We start from the raw sequence: 25,743 nt of genomic DNA, 5'->3' as shown, positions 1-25,743 counted from the left end.
CTTCACCTGCTTCTTTATGAAATCATTATGCCAGCACTGAGGAGAGGTGAGAGGAGCCTGGAAGTGACTGAACATGTTACTCTACTACTGAATACAGGAGAGGGCATACCAGAAGGATAAACAGCCGAGAGAGCTCCCAGAGACAAAAATTTTATGTATGTAAATGAGCAATATTTTTATTTAATATGTAACAATATTTATATTTATTTACAAAGCATTTAGAAAGTCTTTGGAGCCTTTTACCTATTTTTAGATTTTGCTATGATGTGCTGGCCTTGTGCTAAAATAATTTTTAAAAAAATCTAGTTTTTCCTGATCATTCTGCACTCAGTACTCCATAATGACTACGTGAAAACAAAATGTTCGAAATCTTTGCTAATTTATTAAAAACTAACAAACTAAAACTGCATTGACATTAGTATTCAGGCCCTTTACTCAGGACTTTGGAAGCACCTTTGGCAATGATAACAATATGCAGACTTCTTGGGTATGATGCCACAAGGTCTGCATACCTGGTTTTGGGGACTTACTGCTGTTCTTCTCTGCAGATCCTCTAAAGCTCTGTTAGGTTGGATGGGAATCATGTATTCAGAGATGTCTGATTGTGATTGTGTTTAAGTCAGGGCCATTCAGGGGCGGACTGACCGGTCGGGCCCTTCGGACATGGTCTGAGGGCCCGGCCGGGATGGGGGCCCGTCCCAGAATAACATAACACCGGGCCCCGCTCAATGTAATAGTAATATTCCTATGTGAAAAACTTGAAATCCCCTGCGATCCTCTCCCTCTCCCTCTCTGTACTCACAAACTCACTTAGCATAGAGGCAGCAGCAGGCAGTGTAATAGGAGCCGACAGTGGAAGCTCGCCCCGCCACTCCCCGCCCTCCAACCAATCAGAGGCAGCCAGCAGTCCAGCACTGACTCACAGCACAGGGAGAGTCATGCAGGGACTAAGAGAATCGTCTGAGTTTATTAGTTAAAAGAATGAGTCAGAGACTCGTTTGATTCTTTGAGTTAAAAGAATCATGTCACCGTCCGAGTCCCTGCCAGGCTTCCTGCTCTGCGGCTCCCTGTCTCCCAACAAGTCCGTCCGGGGGGGTGGTATAGTATTGCATGTAGCAGAGCTGTGTGTGTGTACAGGGTGCTTGCAGCAATGTAGCAGAGCTGTGTGTGTACTGGGTGCTTGCAGCAATGTAGCAAAGCTGTGTGTGTACAGGGTGCTTGCAGCAATGTAGCAGAGCTGTGTGTGTACAGGGTGCTTGCAGCAATGTAGCAGAGCTGTGTGTGTACAGGGTGCTTGCAGCAATGTAGCAGAGCTATGTGTGTACAGGGTGCTTGCAGCAATGTAGCAGAGCTGTGTGTGTACAGGGTGCTTGCAGCAATGTAGCAGAGCTGTGTGTACAGGGTGCTTGCAGCACTGTAGCAGGGCTGTGTGTGTACAGGGTGCTTGCAGCAATGTAGCAGAGCAGGAAGCCTGGCAGGGACTCAGTGACAGGATTATTTTACCTCAAAGAATCAAATGAGTCTCTGACTCATTTGATTCTTTTAACTTATAAACTCTTAGACTATTATCTAAATCCCTGCAATAACTATACAGTGTAATTACATCAGTCTGCTCCACTGCAGCAGAGCTGTGTTTGCCAGGAGCGAGTCCCTCCAGACCTTCGGTTCACTTGAGAGCCGACTCAGCAAGTGAACTGAAGATTCGATGAGCTGAGCATGCGCATTGATCTTCAGTTCACTTGCTTCTGCCGGCTCAGGAAGTGAACCGAAGATCCGATTCATGAATCGGTTCTTTTGAATGAACTGATTCAAATGAATCGATTCATGAAAAAGATCCGAACTTCCCATCTCTAAAACTCAGTAGCAGGCCAGGCGGCAGCGCAACTCAGGGCCGTTTGAAGGAATTTGGGGGCCCCAAGCAAAATAGACATGGAGGCCCCCCCCCCCCTCCACGCCCTCCCCACCTTACGCACGCAAAGCCTACAGGAACCACAGTATAGCCATACAGTTTAAGTTCACCCACACTTTATATAAATAAAAAAGGAGGTTTACAGTGCAAATACTGTGGATGGCACTGTTTAGGGGGGATCTGTGGATGGCACTGTTTAGGGGAGGGGGGATCTGTGGATGGCACTGTAGGGGGATCTGTGGATGGCACTGTTTAGGGGAGGGGGGATCTGTGGATGGCACTGTTTAGGGGGGATCTGTGGATGGCACTGTTTAGGGGGGAGATCTGTGGGTGGCACTGTTTAGGGGAGGGGGGATCTGTGGATGGCACTGTTTAGGGGAGGGGGATCTGTGGATGGCACTGTAGGGGGATCTGTGGATGGCACTGTTTAGGGGGGATCTGTGGATGGCACTGTTTAGGGGGGGATCTGTGGATGGCACTGTTTAGGGGGGATCTGTGGATGGCACTGTTTAGGGGGGAGATCTGTGGATGGCACTGTTTAGGGGAGGGGGGATCTGTGGATGGCACTGTAGGGGGATCTGTGGATGGCACTGTTTAGGGGAGGGGGGATCTGTGGATGGCACTGTAGGGGGATCTGTGGATGGCACTGTTTAGGGGAGGGGGGATCTGTGGATGGCACTGTAGGGGGATCTGTGGATTGCACTGTTTAGGGGAGGGGGGGATCTGTGGATGGCACTGTAGGGGGGTCTGTGGATGGCACTGTTTAGGGGAGGGGGGATCTGTGGATGGCACTGTTTAGGGGAGGGGGGATCTGTGGATGGCACTGTAGGGGGATCTGTGGATGGCACTGTTTAGGGGAGGGGGGGATCTGTGGATGGCACTGTAGGGGGATCTGTGGATGGCACTGTTTAGGGGAGGGGGGATCTGTGGATGGCACTGTAGGGGGATCTGTGGATGGCACTGTTTAGGGGAGGGGGGATCTGTGGATGGCACTGTAGGGGGATCTGTGGATGGCACTGTTTAGGGGAGGGGGATCTGTGGATGGCACTGTAGGGGGATCTGTGGATGGCACTGTTTAGGGGAGGGGGGGATCTGTGGATGGCACTGTAGGGGGATCTGTGGATGGCACTGTTTAGGGGAGGGGGGATCTGTGGATGGCACTGTTTAGGGGAGGGGGGGATCTGTGGATGGCACTGTAGGGGGATCTGTGGATGGCACTGTTTAGGGGAGGGGGGATCTGTGGATGGCACTGTGGGGGGATCTGTGGATGGCACTGTAGGGGGATCTGTGGATGGCACTGTAGGGGGATCTGTGGATGGCACTGCCATCCACAGATCCCCCTACAGTGCCATCCACAGATCCCCCTTCCCGACGCTCACAGCAGTATATTTATAAACTAATCAGTAACTACTTTAACTTTATTCATTGCTCATTGCTGAGCTCTTAACTTGGATTATTTGGATATCTCTTACTTTGTCTTCGCTCCGGTAACAGCAGGCAGTGCAGGCGGCGCTCACTCACTGACGTCACGCGCCTGCGCCGCCTAGTGGGAGGAGCAGGCGCCTGACGTCAGTGACAGTGAGTAAGCGCCGCCCCCCGCTGCCTGCTGTTAGTTACCGGAGCGAAGACAAAGTAAGAGATATCCAAATAATCCAAGTTAAGAGCTCAGCAATGAGCAATGAATAAAGTTAAAGTAGTTACTGATTGGTTTAAAATATACTGCTGTGAGCGTCGTGGCCCTGTCTGTATATTCTAACCCCCAGACAAGCGTCCCCGTCACCATGGGAACGCCTGGGGGTTAGAATATACCATTGGATTTGAGTTTTTGCGATCTCACTAAGCTCGTAAAACTCAGATCCAATGGTATATTCTAACCCCCAGGCAAGGGGTTAGAATATACCATCGAATCTTCTGAGTTACTCTGTTTGGCCCCGTCCAGCTCGGGGCCCCAACCAGCTCGGGCCCCAAGCAATTGCTTGTTTTGCCTGTCCCTTAGCGACGGGCCTGGCGCAACTCACTGACGTCACGCGCCTGCTCCGCTTCATTCATAAAGTGGGAGGAGCAGGCGCATGACGTCAGTGAGTCGCGCTGTAGCCCGGCCTGCTACTGAGTTTGTGAGTACAGAGAGGGAGAGGATCGCAGAGGATTTCAAGTTGTTCACATAGGAATATTAGTATTACAGTGAGCGGGGCCCGGTGTAATAGAATACAGTGACTGCACCAGGCCCCGCTGCCATTACAACACCAGATGCCGGTGTTCCGTTTACTTGACAGTATTATGTCTATATCGTGGGAGATAGTTTTACATTACGTCTAGCTTGAAGTGCTGACTAATATAAAATTTTAAATCTTTATTTCATTTCCTTAAAACTATTTTCCACGATATAGACATAATACTGTCAATTAAACGTCACAGAGGTGCTGAAGAGGTCTAGATATTTTTATTTTGTTAACCTTTATTTTTGTTTGCATTTTGTTAACCTCTACTGCGCCTGCGCCAAGTCGTCTTTTTCGTGCATGCGCAGTGTATTGGGGATCATTCACTCACAGGGACACTGTTATGGGGGGATCTGTGGATGACACATATATAGCATAAGGTGCTATATATGTGTCACCCACAGATCCCCCCCCCAAAACAGTGTCATCCACAGATCCCCACAACAGTGCCATCCACAGATCCCCCCACAACAGTGTCATCCGCAGATCCCCCCACAACAGTGCCATCCACAGAGCCCCCATAACACCTTTTGGTTCAAAATATTTTTTTATTTGGCTATTCCCCACCCCTCTTGTAATTGTTCCGCTACTTGTGGGCGCGCGGAATTGAGTTGAGTCACTTCGGTGGGCAATCCCGTCCTGCAGCGCATGATCCCACAAGACCTGCCGCTGTAGGTCATGGGTCTCGTGGGATCACGCGCCACAGGATGGGATTGCGCACCGAAGTGACTGAACTCATTCCCATGTAGCCCGCAAGTAGCGGATCAGTGGAACAAGTACAAGGTGGGTGGGGGAGGAGCTATGGTGTTGCCCAGATGGCTAGGCCCTTCACAGAAGTTATTAACCCCTTTCAGCAGTCCCCCATTCACTGAAGGGGAGACTGCTGAAAGGGATTAATAACTACTGTGAAGGGCCTCCCCCCCCTTTCACAGTAGTTATGCCCAGATATGTGCCCCCTTCACAGTAGTTATGCCCACACAGCTTCTAACAGAGGCTCACTAATGGACGCTGAGATTAGATCACCCCATACGAGAGCATTGAATCAATGCTTTCCTATGGGGAGAAATTTGACCCTGGAGGTCATCATGCAGGGTGTAAGGATGTCCAGCGTCGGATACTGGACCAAAGGTCTGTTTTAATCCAGGAAGCCCTCAGGTGGCTGCCGGCCACTAGAGGCTGACTTATTGCTGGAACGTAAACAATGCAGTTTCTCTAGAACATTGCAGCTCGATTTGCAAAAGGGACACTGTACCCAGACCACTTCAATGAGCTGAAGTGGTCTGGGTGCCTTTTGTGTCACTTTAACTTTGAAATCTTATTAAAGATTGTGTAGGGTATGGCTGGAGGCGGTGCATGGAGGCGGGACAAGGGTGGGGCTTGCAGCAGAACATGGATGAGGCCTGTAAGGGGGCCCTTGATTTATTTTGCCCGGGGGCCCTGAGGGTTCTCAGTCCGCCCCTGGGGCCATTCCTGTATTGTCTTGGTTGTGTGCATGGGGTCATTGTCTTGTTGGGCTATAACCCTTTGGCCCAGTCTGAGGTCTAGAGCCTTTTAGATAAGGTCTTCTTTAAGAGTTGTTTTCCCTTAACTCTGAACAATCTACCTGTCCCAGCCAGGGCTGCCATCAGAAATTTTGGGGCCCCTTACACAGCTCAAGGCCTGGGCCCCCCCTCCTACCCCGCCCCTTTAGAATCTGTCCTGACTCCACCTCCCCTCCACCCCCAAGGACCTACCCCAATTTAATTATTTTTTTACAACTACAAAGATAGTAAAAAGTGATAATCAGCGATTTCTGTAAGGAATTCATTTTTGACCAAATAATATGAAGCCTGCTACCACGACAAGGTAGATTCTTTTAAGCAGGACCCTACACTAACACTAACTACACTACCTGTTATAATCTGCCCTAGCAATCTTCCCCTGGCACATTTAAGAAAAAAAACACCTTAAAAGCACAAGGTTTACTGTTACAGTGTTATGGGGGGATCTGTGGATGACGTACTGTTATGGGGGGAATCTGTGGATGACACACTGTTATGGGGGGAATCTGTGGATGACACACTGTTATGGGGGAATCTGTGGATGACACACTGTTATGGGGGTTCTGTGGATGACACACTGTTATGGGGGATCTGTGGATGACACACTGTTATGGGGGATCTGTGGGTGACACACTGTTATGGGGGGAATCTGTGGATGACACACTGTTATGGGGGGTTCTGTGGATGACACACTGTTATGGGGGAATCTGTGGGTGACACACTGTTATGGGGGAATCTGTGGGTGACACACTGTTATGGGGGAATCTGTGGGTGACACACTGTTATGGGGGAATCTGTGGGTGACACACTGTTATGGGGGAATCTGTGGGTGACACACTGTTATGGGGGAATCTGTGGGTGACACACTGTTATGGGGGAATCTGTGGGTGACACACTGTTATGGGGGAATCTGTGGGTGACACACTGTTATGGGGGAATCTGTGGGTGACACACTGTTATGGGGAATCTGTGGGTGACACACTGTTATGGGGGAATCTGTGGGTGACACACTGTTATGAGGAATCTGTGGGTGACACACTGTTATGGGGGAATCTGTGGGTGACACACTGTTATGGGGGAATCTGTGGGTGACACACTGTTATGGGGGAATCTGTGGGTGACACAATGTTATGGGGGAATCTGTGGATGACAAACAAACCCAACTGGTCAAACTTGTTAAATGGATCCCAAAGACAATATGCACAATAACACCCCCCACCCCCTCCAACACTTAATTAACCCCTTCATGGCCTAAACATTTTTTTCAAAACGGAACACAAAGCTAAATAGGGCTGGGTGGGCTGGCAAGGGAGGGGTTAATAACACTAAGTGATGGAGGATCCTGGCCCTGTGGGATAATCCAGAAAACAGCTTTGCATTTTACCCCCGAGCAAAGACCACACAACATAGAGCTGCCGAGCCAAGTAGACAACATAAGGATCAATATGAAAAGAAATAATTTGGAGCCTTTGAAATAGCTCAGCTCAGTATGCGGCCCCAAACGGATCAGTTTTGCCCCAATGCATTCAGAATGGATAAGGATCCGCTCAGAATGCATCCGTTTGGCAGCGTTCAGCCTCCATTCCGCTCTGGAGGCGGACACCAAAACGCTGCTTGCAGCGTTTTGGTGTCTGCCTGGCGGTGCAGAGTCAAACGGATCCGTCCTGACTTACAATGTAAGTCAATGGGGAAGGATCCGTTTACATTGACACAAATATGGTGCAATTGCAAACGGATCCGTCCCCCATTGAATTTCAATGTAAAGTTATGACGGATCTGTTTGACCTACACTTAGACTTAGACACTTTTTTACTGAGTTATGCAGACGGATACTGATACCAACGTTTGCATTATAGGTGCGGATCCGTCTCTGCACCTAAATGCAGGTGTGACAGTAGCCTATGCCGCATACTGAGCTGAGCTATTTCAAAGGCTCCAAATTATTTATTTTCATATTGATCCCTATGTTGACTACTTGGCTAGGCAGCTCTATGTTGTGTGGTCTTTGCTCGGGGGTAAAATGCAAAGCTGTTTTCTGGATTATCCCACAGGGTCAGGATCCTCCATCACTTGTTATTAACCCCTCCCTTGCCAGCCCACCAAGCCCCAGCTATTTAGCTGTGTGTTCTGCTTTGAAAAAATACTGTATGCCACCATTAACAGTAAAATGATAACATTATTTATGGGAACAAGTAACCTAATGGACCTTAATGAATCGTTGGAGTCCGTCCAGTCCAACATGTGATGGAGTGGAGCATGGAGCCGACACTGACTCCTTCCTGGGCTGGCTAAGTGGGGCGAGGGCACTAGGGCAGCTGGGCAGGCTTCCACCACAATTCTTTCCAGATTCGATTCCAGTCCCACTCCCAGAGCCCAGAACTGAAGTTCCCACCGCCGCGCCTGGCTGCAAGCCTGCAAACCAGACTTGACTGTGTCTGGCAGTGGCAGGCAGGAAGCGGCACGCTAATCTGAAGGCGGCGTCACGGCATGAGGCGGCAGCAGGCAGCGTCTGACGTCACCTGCCGCTGCGCAGCTACATTCCTCTGCGCAGCGGCTCAGAGCCTTTTAAAGGGGAATGCAGCCGGAGCCGGTATACCAGGTATAATACTGGAATCAGCGGAGCGGGGGGGGGGGGGGGGGGGGGGGTCGGGCAAGGAATAGAGATAGGAAGTTCGGATCTTTCAGATCAATCGGTTCATTTGAATCAGCTCATTCGGTTCACTTGCTGAGTCACTGACTGAAGAGCTTAGGTGGTGCGCATGCGCGGATGCTTCGATTCACTTGCTGACTCGCTGAGTCGGCTCTTGGTACATTTTCTGAACTCTGAGTGAGTCAGGAATGAAGGGAAGCGGACAGGAGGACTCAGGAGCTGTGTGGTGGGCATGCAATGCATTGTTACCCACAGTGACAGCAGTCTGACAGCAGTACAACCAAGTGAAGTGAATGCACAGGGAAAACTGGATGTGCCAAGTTGGTAACAGTAGCACTGGCTGATAATAAAATAGTCCCCACAGTCCTCCAATTTTCTAATAAACCTGAAGAGAGATTGTCACCCTGTCGGATCCGTCCAGCTCTGGCGCAGGACGGCAGTTTGCGGTGAGAGGCCGCCGGACTAAAAAGTTGGACATGCAGTACTTTTAGTCCGGCAGCCTTTCTCCATGTACTGCCGTGCTGCACCGGAGCTCCACCCCCGTCCTCATTATAGTCAATGGGGACGGAGCGGCGGTCCGGTGAAATAACGGCAGGACGGATCCGACAGGGTGAACAACCTGTCGGATCCGTCCTGCAGCTAGTGTGAAAGTAGCCTTACAATCTCATGGCTTCTGAGCAACAGATCGCGTGGTCTTCAGTCATCTGTCACTTCTCTTATCTCTGCTCCTGTCCCTTAATCTTATCACTGCTGCAGCCTGGTCATCAGCCTCAGTGTGAACTGTTCTAGAGTCTGACTCATGGCTCTTTTAACTCAAAGAATCGAATGAGTCTCTAACTAAGTCGGATCTTTAGATTCTTTTAACCAGTGACTAATTTGATTCTTTCTTAGACTCCCTGTACAGTGTGTGACCCAGACTCTGAGCTGCTAGTGCTTGCCTTGCCTCAGCTCTGATTGGTTGGTGGGCGGGGAGGGGAGGGGCTGGCAGAAGCAGCTTCCACTCTAGGATCAGATTACACTCCTCCCTGTACTGTGTGTGACTCAGACTCAGAGCTGCTAGTGCTTGCCTTGCCTCAGCTCTGATTGGTTGGTGGGCGGGGAGGGGAGGGGCTGGCAGAAGCAGCTTCCGCTCTAGGATCAGATTACACTTTCTTTTTTTTATTGGAACTGGCCGGGGCCCCCCCAGGGTCCGGGCCCCTTACTTGGGTATCGGCTGTACCCCCCTGATGGCGGCCCTGGTCCCAGCCACTGAAAAACACGCAACAGCATGATGCTAGCACCACCATGATTGACTGTAGGGATGTTGATTAGCAATGCCTTGTTTCCTCCAGACATGACTTGAATTGAGGCCAAAAAATTAAATCCTGGTTTCATCAGACCAGAGAATCTTGTTTTTCACTGTCTAAGAAACTGAGGAAAAGCTTCTTTCTAGCCACTGTGCCATAAAGACCAGATTGGTGGAATGTTATAGTGATGGTTGACCCTTTAAAATGGTCTCCCATCTGCACACAGGATCTTTGGAGCTCAGCAAGAGTGACCCTTGGGTTCTCGCCCATCTCTGTTACTAAGGCCCTTTTTCCCAAATTACTTAGTTTGGCGGGGCAGCCAGCTCTAAGGCTGGAGAGCAATAGTTGTTCCAAAAGTCTTCTATTAAAGAATTATAGAGGCTGTTGTGCTCTATAGAACTTTCAGTGCAGAAAAATGTTTTATACCCTTCTCCAGATGTGTGCCTCCTGTCTCTGAGCTCTACAGGCAGTTCTTTCCTCCTCATGGCTTGGTTTTTGCTATGATATGCATTGTCAGCTGTGAGACCTTTATAGGCAGGGGTGTGTCTTTCTACATCATGTCCAATCGACTGCATTTATCACAGTAGGACTCCAATGAAGATGTAGAAACATCTCAAAGTTGATCAAGAGAAATAGGAGACCCCAAAGCTAAATTGTAAGTGTAATAGCAAAGGGTCAAAAAAAATATATTCATGTGACATGTTATTTTTTTCCTTTTTTATTAAAGTTGCAAAAAGTTCTAAAATGATGTTTGAATTTTCTCATTATGGGTTATTGAATGCAGATTGGTGGGGGACAAAGCAGCAACATAACATGTGAAAAAAGTGAAACGGTCTAAAAACTTTTTAAATGTATTATACTGTATATGCAATAATACTTTATTCAAAATGCCCTATTCATGTTATAGTAATACATTCTGTGTAATAACCCTTTAATAGAAACTGCAGCGGTCATTACATAAAAATATTACATGCTGTCAACACTGTGTAAATTAAGTTTACCTTCCACCAGTCTTCATTTGAATCGTCCAATATAGTTATTCTATCCCCAGGTCTGCAAAAAAAAAAAAAGATGATGATGACTGAGCAATAAAATTTTAGATTCCTATTTATTGAAGATGAAATGGTTCTTTACTTTTGATTAGAAAGAAAGCTATAGTAAATATATTTCAAAAGGTGTTTTCAACAGGAAATCAACAGGAGAAGATCTGCATAAAAGACAGATGTAAGTTTGTTATTGAAAGAAGACCTATTCATGTCAGCTGCAGCCTCTGTATAGTTGGTAAAGTTCAACTATCATATATAGGGATGAGCGAACCCGAACTGTATAGTTCGGGTTCGTACCGAATTTTGGGGTGTCCGTGACACGGACCCGAACCCGGACATTTTCGTAAAAGTTCGGGTTCGGTGTTCGTCGCTTTCTTGGCGCTTTTTGAAAGGCTGCAAAGCAGCCAATCAACAAGCGTCATACTACTTGCCCCAAGAGGCCGTAACAGCCATGCCTACTATTGGCATGGCTGTGATTGGCCAGAGCACCATGTGACCCAGCCTCTATTTAAGCTGGAGTCACATAGCGCCGCCCGTCACTCTGCTCTGATTAGCGTAGGGAGAGGTTGCAGCTGCGACAGTAGGGCGAGATTAGGCTGATTAACTCCTCCAAAAGACTCCATCCAGTGATCGATCTGCAGCTGTGGATGATTGAACTGCTGCTATTGAATTGCTCACTGTTTTTAGGCTGCCCAGAGCGTTTTTCAGTCACTTTTTTCTGGGGTGATCGGCGGCCATTTTGTGTCTTGTGTTGCGCCAGCACAAGCTGCCACCAAGTGCATTTAACCCTCAATGGTGTGGTTGTTTTTTGGCTAAAGCCTACATCAGGGTGAAGCTGTCACACCAAGTGCATTTAACCAGCAATAGTCTGTTTATTTTTTGGCCATATACTACATCAGGGGCAAGCTGCGCCTGTCACCAAGTGCATTTAACCCTCAATGGTGTGGTTGTTTTTTGGCTAAATCCTACATCAGGGTGAAGCTGTCACACCAAGTGCATTTAACCAGCAATAGTCTGTTTATTTTTTGGCCATATACTACATCAGGGGCAAGCTGTCACCAAGTGCATTTAACCCTCAATGGTGTGGTTGTTTTTTGGCTAAATCCTACATCAGGGTGAAGCTGTCACACCAAGTGCAATTAACCAGCAATAGTCTGTTTATTTTTTGGCCATATACTACATCAGGGGCAAGCTGCGCCTGTCACCAAGTGCATTTAACCCTCAGTAGTGTGGTTGGTCAAGCTGTCACACCAAGTGCATTTAACCAGCAATAGTCTGTTTATTTTTTGGCCATATACTACATCAGGGGCAAGCTGCGCCTGTCACCAAGTGCATTTAACCCTCAGTAGTGTGGTTGGTCAAGCTGTCACACCAAGTGCATTTAACCAGCAATAGTCTGTTTATTTTTTGGCCATATACTACATCAGGGGCAAGCTCCGCCTGTCACCAAGTGCATTTAACCCTCAGTAGTGTGGTTGGTCAAGCTGTCACACCAAGTGCATTTAACCAGCAATAGTCTGTTTATTTTTTGGCCATATACTACATCAGGGGCAAGCTGCGCCTGTCACCAAGTGCATTTAACCCTCAGTAGTGTGGTTGGTCAAGCTGTCACACCAAGTGCATTTAACCATCAATAGTGTGGTTATTTTTTGGCCATATCCCAGTCTAATTCTGTCAGTAAACGTATACCTGTCACCCAGCGCCTAAATACTAGGCCTCAAGTTTATATCCAGCTAAATCTGTCGTTACTGGTGTGGCTGGTCAAGTTATTTAGTGTCCGTCAAAGCACAGTTTTTGTTCTGGGTTCAAATACAATTCCCAATTTAGCAATTTCCTAATTTAGTGGTTTCTGCTGTATCAGAGCTATTTTAAATCTATCCCTAAAAGGGTATATAATATTCAAGGTGCACATAGGGTCATTCTGAATAACTTCACACACACGCTACTGTGCATTTCCAAGTCTAATTCTGTCAGTAAATCTATACCTGTCACCCAGCGCCTAAATACTAGGCCTCAAATTTATATTCAGCTAAATCTGTCGTTACTGCTGTACTGTTGTGGCTGGGCAAGTTATTTAGTGTCCGTCAAAGCACATTTTTTGTTCTGAGTTGAAATACAATTCCCAATTTAGCAATTTCCTAATTTAGTGGTTTCTGCTGTATCAGAGCTATTTGAAATCTATCCCTAAAAGGGTATATCAGATTCAAGGTGCACATAGGGTCATTCTGAATAACTTCACACACACGCTACTGTGCATTTCCAAGTCTAATTCTGTCAGTAAACCTATACCTGTCACCCAGCGCCTAAATACTAGGCCTCAAATTTATATCCAGCTAAATCTGTCGTTACTGCTGTACTGTTGTGGCTGGGCAAGTTATTTAGTGTCCGTCAAAGCACATTTTTTGTTCTGGGTTGAAATACAATTCCCAATTTAGCAATTTCCTAATTTAGTGGTTTCTGCTGTATCAGGCCTACTTTAAATTTATCCCTAAAAGGGTATATCAGATTCAAGGTGCACATAGGGTCATTCTGAATAACTTCACACACACGCTACTGTGCATTTCCAAGTCTAATTCTGTCCGTAAAACGTATACCTGTCACCCCGCGCCTAAATACTAGGCCTCAAATTCATAGGTCGTCAATCAGCTAAATCGGTGGTTACTGCTGTGACTGTATTAGTGTAATACGGTACCTAAATAGATAGCCAGATAGTGTTAGGTGTCTGTAAAAAAAGGCCTGAATTTGAATTCAATACATTGGGCCAAATAATATTTTTGTTGTTGTGGTGAACGATAACAATGAGGAAAACATCTAGTAAGGGACGCGGACGTGGACATGGTCGTGGTGGTGTTAGTGGACCCTCTGGTGCTGGGAGAGGACGTGGCCGTTCTGCCACATCCACACGTCCTAGTGTACCAACTACCTCAGGTCCCAGTAGCCGCCAGAATTTACAGCAATATATGGTGGGGCCCAATGCCGTTCTAAGGATGGTAAGGCCTGAGCAGGTACAGGCATTAGTCAATTGGGTGGCCGACAGTGGATCCAGCAGGTTCACATTATCCCCCACCCAGTCTTCTGCAGAAAGCGCACAGATGGCGCCTGAAAACCAACCCCATCAGTCTGTCACATCACCCCCATGCATATCAGGGAAACTGTCTGAGCCTCAAGTTATGCAGCAGTCTCTTATGCTGTTTGAAGACTCCACTGGCAGGGTTTCTCAAGGGCATCCACCTAGCCCTTCCCCAGCGGTGGAAGACATAGAATGCACTGACGCACAACCACTTATGTTTCCTGATGATGAGGACATGGGAATACCACCTCAGCAAGTCTCTGATGATGACGAAACACAGGTGCCAACTGCTGCGTCTTTCTGCAGTGTGCAGACTGAACAGGAGGTCAGGGATCAAGACTGGGTGGAAGACGATGCAGGGGACGATGAGGTCCTAGACCCCACATGGAATGAAGGTCGTGCCACTGACTTTCACAGTTCGGAGGAAGAGGCAGTGGTGAGACCGAGCCAACAGCGTAGCAAAAGAGGGAGCAGTGGGCAAAAGCAGAACACCCGCCGCCAAGAGACTCCGCCTGCTACTGACCGCCGCCATCTGGGACCTAGCACCCCAAAGGCAGCTTCAAGGAGTTCCCTGGCATGGCACTTTTTCAAACAATGTGCTGATGACAAGACCAGAGTGGTTTGCACGCTGTGCCATCAGAGCCTGAAGCGAGGCATTAACGTTCTGAACCTTAGCACAACCTGCATGACCAGGCACCTGCATGCAAAGCATGAACTGCAGTGGAGTAAACACCTTAAAAACAAGGAACTCACTCAGGCTCCCCCTGCTACCTCTTCTGCTGCTGCCGCCTCGGCCTCTTCTGCTGCTGCCGCCTCGGCCTCTTCCTCCGCCTCTGGAGGAACGTTGGCACCTGCCGCCCAGCAAACAGGGGATGTACCACCAACACCACCACCACCTCCGTCACCAAGCATCTCAACCATGTCACACGGCAGCGTTCAGCTCTCCATGTCACAAACATTTGAGAGAAAGCGTAAATTCCCACCTAGCCACCCTCGATCCCTGGCCCTGAATGCCAGCATTTCTAAACTACTGGCCTATGAAATGCTGTCATTTAGGCTGGTGGACACAGACAGCTTCAAACAGCTCATGTCGCTTGCTGTCCCACAGTATGTTGTTCCCAGCCGGCACTACTTCTCCAAGAGAGCCGTGCCTTCCCTGCACAACCAAGTATCCGATAAAATCAAGTGTGCACTGCGCAACGCCATCTGTAGCAAGGTCCACCTAACCACAGATACGTGGACCAGTAAGCACGGCCAGGGACGCTATATCTCCCTAACTGCACACTGGGTAAATGTAGTGACAGCTGGGCCCCAGGCGGAGAGCTGTTTGGCGCACGTCCTTCCGCCGCCAAGGATCGCAGGGCAACATTCTTTGACTCCTGTTGCCACCTCCTCCTACTCAGCTTCCTCCTCCTCTTCTTCCACCTGCTCATCCAGTCAGCCACACACCTTCACCACCAACTTCAGCACAGCCCGGGGTAAACGTCAGCAGGCCATTCTGAAACTCATATGTTTGGGGGACAGGCCCCACACCGCACAGGAGTTGTGGCGTGGTATAGAACAACAGACCGACGAGTGGTTGCTGCCGGTGAGCCTCAAGCCCGGCCTGGTGGTGTGCGATAATGGGCGAAATCTCGTTGCAGCTCTGGGACTAGCCGGTTTGACGCACATCCCTTGCCTGGCGCATGTGCTGAATTTGGTGGTGCAGAAGTTCATTCACAACTACCCCGACATGTCAGAGCTGCTGCATAAAGTGTGGGCCGTCTGTTCGCGCTTCCGGTGTTCACATCCTGCCGCTGCTCGCCTGTCTGCGCTACAGCGTAACTTCGGCCTTCCCGCTCACCGCCTCATATGCAACGTGCCCACCAGGTGGAACTCCATCTTGCACATGCTGGACAGACTGTGCGAGCAGCAGCAGGTCATAGTGGAGTTTCAGCTGCAGCACGCACGGGTCAATCGCACTGCGGAACAGCACCACTTTACCACCAATGACTGGGCCTCCATGCGAGACCTGTGTGCCCTGTTGCGCTGTTTCGAGTACTCCACCAACATGGCCAGTGGCGATGACGCCATTATCAGCGTTACAATACCACTTCTATGTCTCCTTGAGAAAACACTTAGGGCGATGATGGAAGAGGAGGTGGCCCAGGAGGAGAAGGAGGAGGACGAAGAGGGGTCATTTTTAGCACTTTCAGGCCAGTCTCTTCGAAGTGACTCAGAGGGAGGTTTTTTGCAACAGCAGAGGCCAGGTACAAATGTGGCCATCCAGGGCCCACTACTGGAGGACGAGGAGGAGGAGGATGAGGAGGAGGTGGAGGAGGATGAGGATGAAGCATGGTCACAGCGGAGTGGCACCCAACGCAGCTCGGGCCCATTACTGGTGCGTGGCTGGGGGGAAAGGCAGGACGATGACGATACGCCTCCCACAGAGGACAGCTTGTCCTTACCCCTGGGCAGCCTGGCACACATGAGCGACTACATGCTGCAGTGCCTGCACAATGACAGCAGAGTTGCCCACATTTTAACGTGTGCGGACTACTGGGTTGTCACCCTGCTGGATCCACGGTAAAAAGACAATGTGCCCACCTTACTTCCTGCACTGGAGTGTGATAGGAAGATGCGCGAGTACAAGCGCACGTTGGTAGACGCGCTACTGAGAGCATTCCCAAATGTCACAAGGGAACAAGTGGAAGCCCAAGGCCAAGGCAGAGGAGGAGCAAGTTTTGTCAACACGCCACAGCTAACTGCACCACCACCTGATACGCAACGTGTTAGCAGGAGGCAACATTTCACTAACATGGTGGAACAGTACGTGTGCACACCCCTCCACGTACTGACTGATGGTTCGGCCCCATTCAACTTCTGGGTCTCTAAATTGTCCACGTGGCCAGAGCTAGCCTTTTATGCCTTGGAGGTGCTGGCCTGCCCGGCGGCCAGCGTTTTGTCTGAACGTGTATTCAGCACGTCAGGGGGCGTCATTACAGACAAACGCAGCCGCCTGTCTACAGCCAATGTGGACAAGCTGACGTTCATAAAAATGAACCAGGCATGGAACCCACAGGACCTGTCCATCCATTGTGCAGATTAGACATTAACTACCTCCCCTTAACCATATATTATTCTACTCCAGGGCACTTCCTCATTCAATCCTATTTTTATTTTCATTTTACCATTATATTGCGAGGCTACCCAAAGTTGAATGAACCTCTCCTCTGTCTGGGTGCCGGGGCCTAAATATATGCCAATGGACTGTTCCAATGTTGGGTGACGTGAAGCCTGATTCTCTGCTATGACATGCAGACTAATTTTCTGCTGACATGAAGCCAGATTCTCTGTTACGGGACCTCTCTCCTCTGCCTGGGTGCTGGGCCTAAATATATGCCAATGGACTGTTGCAGTGGTGGCTGACGTGAAGCCTGATTCTCTGCTATGACATGCAGACTGATTCTCTGCTGACATGAAGCCAGATCCTCTGTTACGGGACCTCTCTCCTCTGCCTGGGTGCTGGGCCTAAATATATGACAATGGACTGTTGCAGTGGTGGCTGACGTGAAGCCTGATTCTCTGCTATGACATGCAGACTGATTCTCTGCTGACATGAAGACAGATTCTCTGTTACGGGACCTCTCTTCTCTGCCTCTGTGCTGGGCCTAAATATATGCCAATGGACTGTTGCAGTGGTGGCTGACGTGAAGTCTGATTCTCTGCTATGACATGCAGACTGATTCTCTGCTGACATGAAGCCAGATCCTCTGTTACGGGACCTCTCTCCTCTGCCTGGGTGCTGGGCCTAAATATATGCCAATGGACTGTTCCAATGTTGGGTGACGTGAAGCCTGATTCTCTGCTATGACATGCAGACTGATTCTCTGCTGACATGAAGACAGATTCTCTGTTACGGGACCTCTCTCCTCTGCCTGGGGTCCTGGGCCTAAATATATGCCAATGGATGTTCCAATGTTGGGTGACGTGAAGCCTGATTCTCTGCTATGACATGCAGACTGATTCTCTGCTGACATGAAGCCAGATTCTCTGTTACGGGACCTCTCTCCTCTGCCTGTGTGCTGGGCCTAAATATCTGACAATGGACTGTTGCAGTGGTGGCTGACGTGAAGCCTGATTCTCTGCTATGACATGCAGACTGATTCTCTGCTGACATGAAGCCAGATTCTCTGTTACGGGACCTCTCTCCTCTGCCTGTGTGCTGGGCCTAAATATCTGACAATGGACTGTTGCAGTGGTGGCTGACGTGAAGCCTGATTCTTTGCTATGACATGCAGACTGATTCTCTGCTGACATGAAGCCAGATCCTCTGTTACGGGATCTCTCTCCTCTGCCTGGGTGCTGGGCCTAAGTATATGCCAATGGACTGTTGCAGTGGTGGCTGACATGAAGCCTGATTCTCTGCTATGACATGCAGACTGATTCTCTGCTGACATGAAGCCAGATCCTCTGTTATGGGACCTCTCTCCTCTGCCTGGGTGCTGGGCCTAAATATATGCCAATGGACTGTTGCAGTGGTGGCTGACGAGAAGCCTGATTCTCTGCTATGACATGCAGACTGATTCTCTGCTGACATGAAGCCAGATACTCTGTTACGCGACCTCTCTCCTCTGCCTGGGTGCCGGGGCCTAAATATCTGAGAATGGACTGTTCCAGTGGTGGGTGACGTGAAGCCAGATTCTCTGCTATAAGACCTCTCTCCAATTGATATTGGTTAATTTTTATTTATTTTATTTTTATTTTTATTCATTTTCCTATCCACAATTGTTTGCATGGGATTTACCTACATGTTGCTGCCTTTTGCAGCCCTCTAGCCCTTTCCTGGGCTGTTTTACAGCCTTTTTAGTGCCGAAAAGTTCGGGTCCCCATTGACTTCAATGGGGTTGGGGTTCGGGTTCGGGACGAAGTTCGGATCGGGTTCGGATCCCGAACCCGAACATTTCCGGGAAGTTCGGCCGAACTTCTCGAACCCGAACATCCAGGTGTCCTCTCAACTCTAATCATATACCAATATCATTTACCAGGGTATGAAAATTCCAATATTTGCATGTGAAAAGCATCATACATTATCACATAAGGACTAGAGATCAGCGAATTTCTCAAAAATTCGATTAGCTGAATATTTAGAAAAGATTAATTTCGATCCGAATTTATTTGCAGCGAATCGCGTTATTTTCTGGCTGCAGAGCGCCTGTATAGTGGTGTAGAACACTGTGTATTGCAGTAACATTTATAGGGAGTATGCTGTGGCAGTGAAACAATAATGTGAGTCAGTATGACACGCACATGAAAGGCGTCGCTCTTAGAATCACTGCACACCACTTATTTGGACAGTTACGGGGCCAAATAACTGAAGTGTGAACTCAGCCTTACAGGTCAATGTTAGCGCCAGGTATAAAGAACTGTGCACTCCTTTTACACCGTCATCAGCTGATTCCACATAGATATCTACAGAACCTGTTTTATTAAATGCTTATACAAGTAGAGCCCCCCCCCCCCTGACAGAATGGAGAGGGTGTCAGCAGTAAGTTTGTGTTGACGTCACTGATTATTTTGCCCTTCCTCTCATCTGTCAGAACAATAACTCCCCAAAAAACAGATCCTGTCTGTTGAGCATCCACCTGGTGGCCACCCGACAGTTTCGCGAGGGTGGGCAGGGACTGGTGGTCCCCTCCCCCTCCAACACCTTTGCTATGGGTTACCCCTGGCCCTTGTTTAGCAGATTCAGGCTAAGGTTAGTATGGGGTTAATGCTGGGATCCGGTTTAAGGGGGGAGGAGGCGGGCATCTAGCAGGACATATAAGCCCCCGTCCCGCCTCTTCTCTCCCTTTTTAAGCGGAAGCGCTGTGTCCCTCCCTCCCTTGAAATTAGCAGTTTATAATTTTCCATTTCGGGGCTTTATATGTGGTTGCGGTTGGAATCTTTTATGTGGGCAAGGTACATGCCTGGTTGAATTTGTAAGTCACAGCTGGCGGCAGGTTAATACAACAGAGAGAAGTTGGAGGCAAATGGGCGGAAGTGCCCACTGGGAGACCAGCGGCTGGCAGATCGCACGGTTCTGATGTTTATGGTTTTGCTATTTGAATAATTAGCTGTGGCCGATTACCACCCAACAACAATAAAGTGGTTAAAAGAAGAGCAGTGTCAGTGTCCTTATTTGAAGGGGTTTCTTGGTATTGGTAAGGGGCCAGAAGGAGAATGGAGTTCAAACCCACCCCCCCACCTTTTTCCTGGTTATACCGACAGTCTTCACTGCATTTGGTCAGTAATCCATCAGTATTGCTAAAGCCCCAAAATAACTGGAGTGTATCCAAAGCAGATATGACACTTGAATGGAATATTTGCATGTCTTCTGTGTTTTGTACCCACTCCTGATTTTGGCTACCAAATCATAAGCCAATTCTGATGGGACCATGCAGGCCTTACAGCTGCTACGAAGACAGGATCCGTTGTGCGTCTCATTTTTCCTTCCTTTTGATAGACCAGAAGAAGGGTCAAATAAATGATGATGTCAACCAGGTCAAAAAGACAAAATAGTGGTCCAGTCATGGAGTGGGGAGGGTGGAGAACAGCTTGAGAAGTCCACAGAGTGGCCCAATGACATAGTGTTGAGGTAGTAGCAGCATCAGGAGACCACAGAGTAGCCTAGTGACATAGTGTTGAGTTAGCCGCAGCATGAGGAGACCACAGAGTGGCAAGGTGACATAGTGTAGAGGTGGCAGCAGCATGAGTAGGCCACAGAGTGGCCCAGTGACATAGTGTTGATTTAGCAGCAGCATGAGAAGGACACAGAGTGGCAGGGTGATATAGTGTGGAGGTGGCAGCAGCAGCAACATGAGGAGGCTACAGAGTGGCACAATGACAGAGTGTGGAGGTGGCAGCAGCACATGAGGAGGCCACAGACTGGCAAGGTGACATAGTCTGGAGGTGGTAGCAACAGCAGCATGAGGAGACCACAGAGTGGAAAGGTGACATAGTGTGGAGGTAGCACCAGCATAAGGAGACCTGAGTAGTGAGGTGGCAGCACCATCAGAAGACCACAGAATGACCCAGTAACAGAGTGGGGAGGTGGTTGGCAATAACATTACCCGCTGATGATGGTGGGTGTAAGAAAGAGCACTTGGCATCAGGCGGGTGGCAGCATCAGAATAGTAGCTGAGGCAGGTAGCCAGAAGAAACAGGTCTCTTTTGTCAAGGTTTGGGTGAGGCAGCATGGATCATCTAATCTGATGCATCAGACATTGTTGGGTAGAAATCCTGGCAGATCCATGCCTGATTCATCTTGACAAAGATCAGTCTCTCCATATTTTGGGTGGACAGGTGAGTTTTCCTTGGGGCAACTATGGCCCTGGCCGCACTAAACACCCGCTCTGATGCCACACTACTGGACGGGCAGGACAGCTTTTCCAGGGCAAACTCAGCGAGTAAAAGTCACAAATCCAGTATGACTGCCCAGTAGTGTTGAGCAACCATGCTCGGCCGAACTGATGTTGGGCTTGAGCATCGCTATGGTCTGCTCGGCCGAATACTGCCGGTGCTTGAGTACAATTTAATACAATCAAAGTCAATGGGAGACCCGAGCATCAAACTAGACACCCCCTGCTCTGAAGAACAGAGTGTCTGGTTCACAAAAAAAGGTTAGAAATTGATGGAAACCCTATCAAAATGGTTTGGAAACAGCATTAAGAGGATGGCTGGATGCGTCTTGTACTCCTATTATCTACGACATACATGCAATAGACAACCGCACAAAGGCTATACGCCAAAAGCCAAGCATATGCAAGCCATCAATCTATCCATGAGACAGATGACAGGCATATCTCACAATGGCAGTCTTGTGCACTATGAGACATCCCAAACCAGCTCTCATCTGACTGAGAGCCAGTAAGTGGAGTTGAGTGTACACCTGGATGTTCGGGTTCAATGGGTTTGGCCGAACTGTACAAATAATTTCGAGTTCGGGACCCGAACTTGACCCAGGCTGGACCCCGAACCCCAACCCCATTGAAGTCAATGGGGACCCGAACTTTGGAGCACTAGAATGGCTCTAAACAAGTCATGGAAAGGGCTAGATGGCTGCAAATGGCAGCAAAATGTAGTTAAGAGCATGACAAGTGCTCTGCAAAGAAATGTGGATAGGGAAATAACATAAAATACGTAAAAATAAAAAATTATAATCTTGATCTACGAGGAGGAGGTCCATATGGAATAGAAGGTTGAGGAGGTGGTGGATGTGGCAGTGGAGGTAGAAGCGGTGGTGGAGGAGGAGGTAGCCAACACTGGTTTTTGGTTATGTTTTTTATTTTATTTTATAATTTTCAATTTTTTTGTTTAAATTTGAGTAGACCCCAAAACATTGGGAAATATAACCTGTGATAACCCCCTCTAGCCGTTCTAAACAAATGTTCAGACAATACACTGGCTGCAGGGCAGGCCAGCACCGCCAAGGCGTAAAGGGCAAGCTTAGGCCATGTGCCCAATTTGGAGAACATGATGTTGAAGGGGGCAGACCCATCAGTCAGTACTTGTAGGCGCGTGCACGCATACTGCTCAACCATGTCGCATGTCCCCATGACGTTCACAATCCAATTGGATATCTTCTCTATCAACTTTCGATGTTCTTTTCTGCACCTGCCATGGTGATCACGGGTAGCAGGGAATCAAGGTTCCAGGCCGGAGAGGTAGCCTGAGAAAGGGATACCACATCCAAGGGAGGTCAATGGATTAAATTAAATGTGATTGAGCGGAAATGTGGGACAAGTTATTAAAGCAGAAGCTTCTAAGTAAAGAAGGGGGCGCGCTGCAATTACCCACTCCCGACTCGGGGAGCTAGTGACGATAAATAACAATACAGGACTCTTAAGATGCCCTGCTATTTGAATGATTAAAACAAAATTACAGGGAATGTCACTGGGGTATTTTGGATTTGGAAACGTTAGACAGAATAGGCCCTGCTGCCGCTTTGTTGACTCTAGATAACTTCGGGCTGATCGCACGTCCCCGTGATATCCACGATCCAATTGGATATCTTCTCTATCAACTTTCGATGTTCTTTTCTGTACCTACCATGTTGATCATGGTTAGCAGCGAATCAGGGTTCCATGCCGGAGAGGGAGCATGAGAAAGGGATACCACATCCAAGGGAGGTCATTTGCTGCAATGTGATCGAGCTGAAATTTGGGAGAAAATATTAAAGCGTAAGGATCGAATGAAAGGAGGGAGCGTGCGTCAATTAAGGACAAATTTTAGAGATTTAAGTCCCTGTCCCCTATTCAGAGCAGGGGTTTTTCAACGGCAAAAATGGGCTAATGTCACCCACCCACCTGTCAACTATGCAGAGCAGGAGTTTATTCACAGCAAAACTGTGTTTATGTCACCCACCAATTGAACAGACGATTTTACAAAAATTAGGTCCCTGTTACCTATGCAGAGCAGGGGTTTGTATACAGCAAAATTGGTAAAATGTCACCTGACAATGTAACAGACGATTTTTTAAAATTTATGTCCCTGTCACCTATGCAGAGCAGGGGTTTATTCACGGCAAAACTGTGTTCATGTCACCCACCTACTGAATAGACGATTTTACAAAAATGTGGTCCCTGTCACCTATGTAGAAAAGGGGTTTGTATACGGCAAAATTGGTAAAATGTCACCTGACAATGTAACAAATGATTTTTTGAAATTTAGGTCCCTGTCACCTATGCAGAGCATTGGTTTATTCACGGTCAAAATGGTAAAATGTCCCCCAAGAATGTAACAGACGCTTTTGCACCATGCTCCCTCTTTTGCTGTGCTGGTGCCTCTGTGCGACCACCGCCTCTTCCTCCAAACTAGACAGGTCACTCGCATGACCTTGATTCCATGTGGGGTCTAGTATCTCATCATCCTCCACATCATCTTCCACCCAATCTTTACCCCTGCCCTCCTTGTCAGTCTGCAGACTGCAGAAAGCCGCAGCAGTTGGCACCTGTGTGTTGTCATCTTCAGAGACGTGCAGCGGTGGTCTTCCAATTTCCTCATCCTGAAACATAAGTGGTTGGGCATCGGTGCACTCAATCTCTTCCACTTCTGGGGCAGGGCTATGTGGATGGCCCTGGGAAACCCTGCTAGCAGAGTCATCAAAAAGCAGAAAAGACTGCTCAATGACTTGGGGCTCAGACTGCTTGGCTGATTTGCAAGGGGGTGAGGTGAAGGATTGATGGACATGGGCTGCAGGTGCCAACTCTGATCTTTCAGCAGGAGACTGGGTGGGAGACAATGTGAAGGAACTGGAGGCACTGTCAGCCACCCAATCTACTATTGCCTGTACTTGTTCTGGCCTCACCATTCGTAGAGCCACATTTGGCCCTACCAAATAACGCTGAAGGTTCTATCGCCTACTCGCAACTAAGGAAGGTGTTTCACTTGTGCGTGTAGCTTGCACAGATCGACCATGTCCTCTCCCTGCAACAGGAGCTCCACCACCAGCACCACGACCGGGGCCGCATCCCTTATTTGACGCTCTCCTTATTCTTTGCGTTCACCCACCAAACTAACAGATGGTTTATGTCAGGCGACAATGTAACCGCCAATAGTCAACAATTAAGTTCACTGAGGGTTAGGCAGTGCCGGTCTTATAAAGATGAAAAATTTCTTGAGGTCACACACAACAGTGTGACAGGTGAATTTTATACAATTACTTCACGGTCACAAAAATGTTTTATTTTTCAACCAACAATGTAACTGCAGTATTGACTGGGTGTATTTGACTGTGACAAATGCAGCAAAGGCCCCAAATGTAGTGTCTTGCACAAAATAGGTGTTTTTTTAAAACCAGAATATAACAGTATTGGACTGTCAGAAATGCAGCAAAGGCTGCAAATGTATTAACTTGTCCAAAATGTTTTTTTTTTTAAACCAAAATATAATTGCAGTATTTAAAGCTTGTATTTCACTTTGACAAATTTAGCAAAATCCCCAAATGTGGGGTCTTGCAAAAAATTATTAGATGGTCATTGGATATCAATTTTACTGCAGGCCAGTACAAATAAATATCAAATACATATGTTTAAAAGAACAAAAAATATTTGATTAAAAACATGGCTAACGAAATCCCCCCTCTTGAATAAACCTCAAATGATAATAGTTGAAATTTGATAACACATGGTCGTCACAGGTGTTGAATTCCTCTGAGGCCCCAACAATTAGGCCTTTACCGTAACGGAAAAGATCAAGTGATTATGTGGCTGGAGGTACATTAGGCGGTCACCGTATAACAATTTTAATGTTGGCCAGTTAGATTACAGGCCCCAAAAATTATGCATTCGCTGTACATAAAAGATCATGTGATTATGTGGCTGGAGGTATATTAGACTGTCTATGGATATCAATTTTACTGCAGGCCAGTGGACTACAGGCCCCAAAAATTATTCATTTACCGTACAGAAAAGTACAATTGATAATGTGGCTGGAGGTACATTAGGCGGTCACCGTATAACAATTTTACTGTTGGCCAGTTAGATTACAGGCCCCAAAAATGATGCATTCACTGTACTTAAAAAAAAATCTAGTGATTATATGGCTGAAGGTATATTAGACGGTCAATGGATATCAATTTTACTGCAGGCCAGTACAAATACATATGTTTAAAAGTACAAAAAATATAAAATTGGATTAAAAACATGGCTAACGAAATTTTCGTCCTCGGTCTCCTCCCCCCATCCACGGACAACACCAGGGATCCCAGAGAAGTTTAGAACCTGCTCTCCTTGCTTCTCCTCCTCCTCCCCCCTCATGCACCATCCTCCTCTGACTCCTCTTCAGACTCCTGCTGACTTGTCTTAGATGGAGTAGCCCCCCTGGGAATTTATTCAGCATTGGGACTTCCTCATCTTCCTGCACCTGCTCCTCGACCGCTTGATCAATGACATAACACAATGCACGCTCCAGAAAGAAGGCATAAGGTACGATGTCTCGCCCTGGCTGCGACTGATCAGTTTGGTGATCTCATCAAATGGCTGCAGAAGTCTGCTTGCATCGCTCA

The 25,743-nt window shown here is 48.0% G+C and overlaps 1 protein-coding gene across 2 annotated transcripts in view; it reads right to left on the bottom strand.

Annotated features, from left to right (window-relative positions):
* Nucleotides 1-25,743, bottom strand: part of STAC (SH3 and cysteine rich domain) — a 453,395-nt gene that overhangs the window by 12,237 nt on the left and 415,415 nt on the right. For both annotated transcript variants that reach the window (XM_044294399.1, XM_044294400.1), the window contains one exon: nt 10,604-10,655. In XM_044294399.1, coding sequence (XP_044150334.1) covers nt 10,604-10,655 — 52 coding nt within the window. The remainder of the gene's footprint in view (nt 1-10,603; nt 10,656-25,743) is intronic.

Source organism: Bufo gargarizans, chromosome 5 (genome assembly GCF_014858855.1).
Source record: "Bufo gargarizans isolate SCDJY-AF-19 chromosome 5, ASM1485885v1, whole genome shotgun sequence".
Lineage (NCBI taxonomy): Eukaryota > Metazoa > Chordata > Amphibia > Anura > Bufonidae > Bufo > Bufo gargarizans.
Note: the sequence above shows the minus strand (reverse complement) of the source record. Positions and strands in the feature narration are given on the sequence as shown.